Source organism: Populus euphratica, unplaced genomic scaffold, assembly GCF_000495115.2.
Source record: "Populus euphratica unplaced genomic scaffold, PopEup_1.0 scaffold3670.1, whole genome shotgun sequence".
NCBI classification, from domain to species: Eukaryota; Viridiplantae; Streptophyta; class Magnoliopsida; order Malpighiales; family Salicaceae; genus Populus; species Populus euphratica.
In genome coordinates this window covers 5,406-9,932 of record NW_011503535.1, presented here as the reverse complement: position 1 = coordinate 9,932, position 4,527 = coordinate 5,406, and the positions used below count along the sequence as shown (strand labels likewise).

The following is a 4,527-nucleotide window of genomic DNA, read 5'->3' as shown; positions in this document are numbered from 1 at the left end:
GATTTATTTCTAATGGAATGCAGATGGGATGTCAATGGCAGTGCTGATTTTTGTTCTGAGGAAGTTGAGATCATATATTCGGCAATTCACAGCACTATAAGTGAGATAGGAGACAAATCTTTCGGATGGCAAGGACGCGATGTGAAAAGCCATGTTATCAAGATTGTAAGACGAATTCCTACTTAATTATTATAATATTGTTACCACCATATTAGCAAAATTGGAAAGAGACAATTTTTGACGCTTCAGTTTTGCTTTACAGTGGTTGGATTTGCTCAAATCCATGTTGACAGAAGCACAATGGTCAAGTAACAAATCAGTGCCAACCCTTGATGAATACATGACAACTGCATATGTATCGTTTGCTTCAGGGCCTATTGTCCTTCCAGCTCTGTATTTTGTGTGGCCTAAGCTTTCAGATGAGGTTGCTGGACATCCTGAATTGCTTAATCTATTTAAGGTTATGAGCACTTGCGGGCGTCTGCTCAATGACTGGAGAAGCTTTAAGGTGGACGATTCTTTTCAAGGGATATAAAATGAGATGTTATCGGCCTCATGTCTGATATTACTTGTTTGGTTGTTAACCATGTTTTGCTTTTTGCAGAGAGAAACTGAAGAAGGGAAATTGAATGCTGTCTCATTGTACATGATTCACAGCGGTGGCGCTTTAACTGAAGAAGAGGCCATTGAACATTTTAAAGGATTGATCGACAGCCAGAGAAGACACTTGCTTCAATTAGTTTTGCAGGAAAAGGATAGTATAATTCCTCGACCCTGCAAGGATTTGTTTTGGAACTTGATAAAGATATTGCACACGTTCTACATGAAGGATGATGGATTCACTTCAAACGAGATGATAAGTGTTGCCAAGGCAATACTAAATGAACCCATCTCTCTAGATGAATTATAAGCAAATGCTATGAAACATGTGAATCCTGCCTACTTTTCTGAATTTCTCAAACCAGCAGCGAGGTATCTGTCATTGTTGTTTATGAATGCTCATGTTTTTCTCTGGCACTGCTTGTCATTGTGGCCAGGCTTCCTTGATATCACTCCGTGGCATGTATCTGGGAACCATGATGGGAGACAACAAAGAGCTGCTGCCGCTAGAATCTAGCTAAACATGCAAGAACGCACCATCAGGGGCTGAACCAAGCTCTTCTTGCTAGAGAAAAAAAAAGATGCGGAGCCTCCTGACTTTAGAAAACACCTAGTTGATTTAAAGCACGCCTTTCAATTTTTCCTTGATCATTCAAATTAATCCACTCACCATACATTAAAAAAAAACAAAGAATTGTTTGTTTGAGGAGCAGAGTGCAAAATTGGTTAACTAATTCATCAAATTCTCTTACACTTAAACAGGACAACTGATAAAATACACGCAGGTGATTGCTCTCATGCCTGGCAACAAGGGGCAAAGATCATCGAGGCACTTCTGTTATCCCCAGCAGAAACCGCTTATGACTTCCAAAAAAGAGCCCCTGTCAAATTGGCACAGCTCCTCCAAGATTCGTGCGGCGTGCGGTTCAATTGAACGCTACTCACACTCAAATATCACTTTGGAATTTAGAACTGGTCGTTATCAGTAGCAATAAATGCTGGACAGGTTTACATTCAAAAGACTTTCTTCTCATGTGAAGTCAGTCCATGAACTCCACCTTCAGCTTGGGCTGCTGCTGTCCGTACCCATAGCAAGCCAGAGGAATAAGGTCGAACACCGTGTGGACAATTTTTATTTCATTTTAATTAAACCCTTGCAAAACAATAGGTAACAAACTTTATTTTCTGGCTAGATTATGAATTTGCTTGGTTAATTTTAATATTTTAAATAAAAAATAAAAATTATTTTAATTAATTTTTATATAATTCAATTAAATTGATTGAGTTTATCTTGATAAACTTTTAAACGGATACAAAATAAAATTTGGCTAAGTTTAAGTGTTTGTTTCTTCAACTGCAATTAAAAATAATTATTAAGAGGTTATTGAAGAATACAATATTAATTGTTTTTTTAAAGCATTTTTTATTTTAAAATATATTAAAATGATATTTTTATTTTTTAAAAATTATTTTTGATCTTGACATATTAAAATAATATTAAAAAATAAAAACAGATTAATTTAAATACCAATAAAAATAAAATAAAATTTAAATATTTTTTTTAAAACACTTTTTAGACAACAGTCCCAAACTTATCCATCAGCGGGTTATTAGATGCAACGGGATTGTTCCGGTTTAATAATCATAGTCTATCATCAAGGAAGGAATTCCGAACATTTTTTCTATACATTAATTTTTTGAACTTAAATATGGCTCTACAAATATTGCATACATGTGCGATCACAGGAATAAAACATGCAATTGGAATTACTGCACGTCCTGTTTATATGTTTATTCGAGTTAATACAACTGACACGGGAGAAATACAGGGAGGTCCCTTGTACAAAAAGAAGAATTTCATGACGAGGATGATAACCTAAAAAGAAATAGAAATAGAAATCCAAGCCTAATCTACCTGGGGACCCACCTAAGGAGCACTACTTACAAAATTCGTGCCTTGACAGATCGTAAAATGACCCTATAAATTTATTTAGAAATGAAACATCAGAGAGAGAGATTGGCCTCTGCTGTCTCGGAGACTGGTTTCGATGAATCCATCGTTTCCTTTTGCAGTGTAATGAAGCCAAGTCAAAGTGCTCTGTCACTTTTAATTTCTTTGCATGTCTGTTTACTGAGCTTCTTGTATGCACTGGACCTTTAAATAAGCGCACTGATCTTCTTGCATCTGCTCAAAGGTTATAAAAATAGAGCTATCACCTATCAGTATCCTTATCCAATTGCATGCTTCTCATATGCATTGAGATGGTGACTACTGAATCTCGGCTATGCAATGGACCCTATGCGATCTATTCACCGTATGAAATGGTAAGTGACTTGGGATATTCAGCAGAAAAAGATAGAAATAAATGCCAGCACTCTTAATGCTATATAGTTCTATTCTTTCCATCCTTCTTGATCATGGATATGTATTATATATTAGGTAGTTATCAAAACTTGATAGCATGCAGAGCCCACAGCAGTAGCAATTCCATTTTCACAATCTACATGATATATAAGATGGTAAATTAGCTATTAACTTGAAACAAAACGGAGTACTAATCTGTAAATTGAAACAATTAATGCAGGCCGGAGTGATGTAACTATTTATGGGTGCAAGGGCTTGAGTGAGCGAGCGAGCTTACTGCAAAGAGTGAATGACGTAGCTGCAATAGTCAAATAGAGTAGAAGAATGCAAAATCTCCTGCAACCTTTGCTTATTTCCATTCCTTTCCAGCAAACCAAAGCTTCCAAGATGAAAGCTCTTAATTATGCTCAGACTCCACGCCCTTCGAAGAATACGAGATAACACCAGCCATTTGCTTATATATACAGAGGAGTGTCACGGCACCCTTGGACGGTCCTAGAATGGCTCAAAGTAAAGTAATTTAAGGCCGTGAGGACAGGTGGCAGCGTTGGCCATAAAGATTGATTCTTTAGCAGCTTCACTTTGCTATACAGCCCGCTTTGCTTAGAGTGGTGTATGTGAAGAAATGCTAAAGAAGTTTAAAAGGTGTGATAGAAGGCATATTTTATAGGAAGTTGTTCCCTGATGTGCACAATGATAATCTATCTCTTCATTTTTTTTTGGGGTGCCCATGTATCATGGCATATATGCTTGCTTGACATTGAAAAAAAATGAAAGTGTTGATTTTTGCCTGCCCTTTTGTCTTGCTTGCTTTCTACTCAAAGCTCTCTCATGTTGGAGGAGAGGCACCCTTTTGTCCCTTGAACGATTTCGAATCATTCGTCGCCTCATTGGGCTCTAGGATTGATAAAACAGTACCTCCAATTCCATGCAAATTTATTGCTGATGGTGGTTTTTTCATCATGAAAAAAAAAAAAAAAACAGTGCATCTCCGACAATTGCGTGCATGGCTTGTGTTTGTGTTGTTTTCTTAATTTCCACTAAACATGTCAAAAGTATGTCATATTCGAATTATATATGTCAATTCAAATCACACTATATCGTAATATTTTTAATATTAAAACCTAAATTTTAATAAAAAAATAAAAAAAATATTACACAATAAACCTTCAAAACCTCGTTCTCAATCATAAACTATATTTTAATTGATCTAAAAACTTGAAATTAAAATAAAATTTTCAAACTCAGTTTACCTTTTTGTCACGTCATGAAATGACAACCATATAGCGTGCTCCTCTCTTAAAAATAAACTCCATGACGGAGAGTAATTGATTGCTAAGATGTTGTAATTCAAGATTTTTGTAATTATATGTTTTAGTTGCATTTTTTAAAAAGATAAGTTTTTATTTCAATGTTGCATTTATTCATCTTCCCGAAAAGAAATTTCTCATCGTTTAAAATCTAAAAATATTAAGAGATAAATAAAATTTATAATAATATAAAATCACAAGTAAATTATAGAAATTTTGAATTAAGTTTTTTAGAACAATATATTGTGGGGA

The 4,527-nt window shown here is 35.2% G+C and overlaps 1 protein-coding gene and 1 long non-coding RNA gene across 2 annotated transcripts; one reads left to right on the top strand and one right to left on the bottom strand.

Moving 5' to 3' along the window:
- The first annotated feature begins 12 nt into the window (after positions 1-12).
- LOC105119851 (ent-kaur-16-ene synthase, chloroplastic-like) lies at positions 13-996 on the top strand. The gene is made up of 3 exons (XM_011018045.1): positions 13-165; positions 263-508; positions 605-996. The coding sequence occupies exons 1-3, from the start codon at positions 13-15 to the stop codon at positions 908-910; spliced, it is 705 nt and encodes a 234-aa protein (XP_011016347.1). The 3' UTR covers positions 911-996.
- A 1,342-nt stretch (positions 997-2,338) lies between these two features.
- Positions 2,339-3,473, bottom strand: LOC105119850 (uncharacterized). The gene is made up of 2 exons (XR_841202.1): positions 3,243-3,473; positions 2,339-2,785 (listed from the first exon to the last, which is right to left on the bottom strand). It is a non-coding gene; the product is annotated as an uncharacterized LOC105119850 (long non-coding RNA).
- Between the last annotated feature and the right edge of the window lie 1,054 nt (positions 3,474-4,527).

Coding starts and splice junctions, on each gene's coding strand:
- LOC105119851 (XM_011018045.1), top strand. CDS start 13: ATGGAATGCAGATGGGATGTCAATGGCAGTGCTGATTTTTGTTCTGAG. Junction 166..262: donor AAAGCCATGTTATCAAGATT/GTAAGACGAATT, acceptor TTTGCTTTACAG/TGGTTGGATTTGCTCAAATC. Junction 509..604: donor ATGACTGGAGAAGCTTTAAG/GTGGACGATTCT, acceptor TGCTTTTTGCAG/AGAGAAACTGAAGAAGGGAA.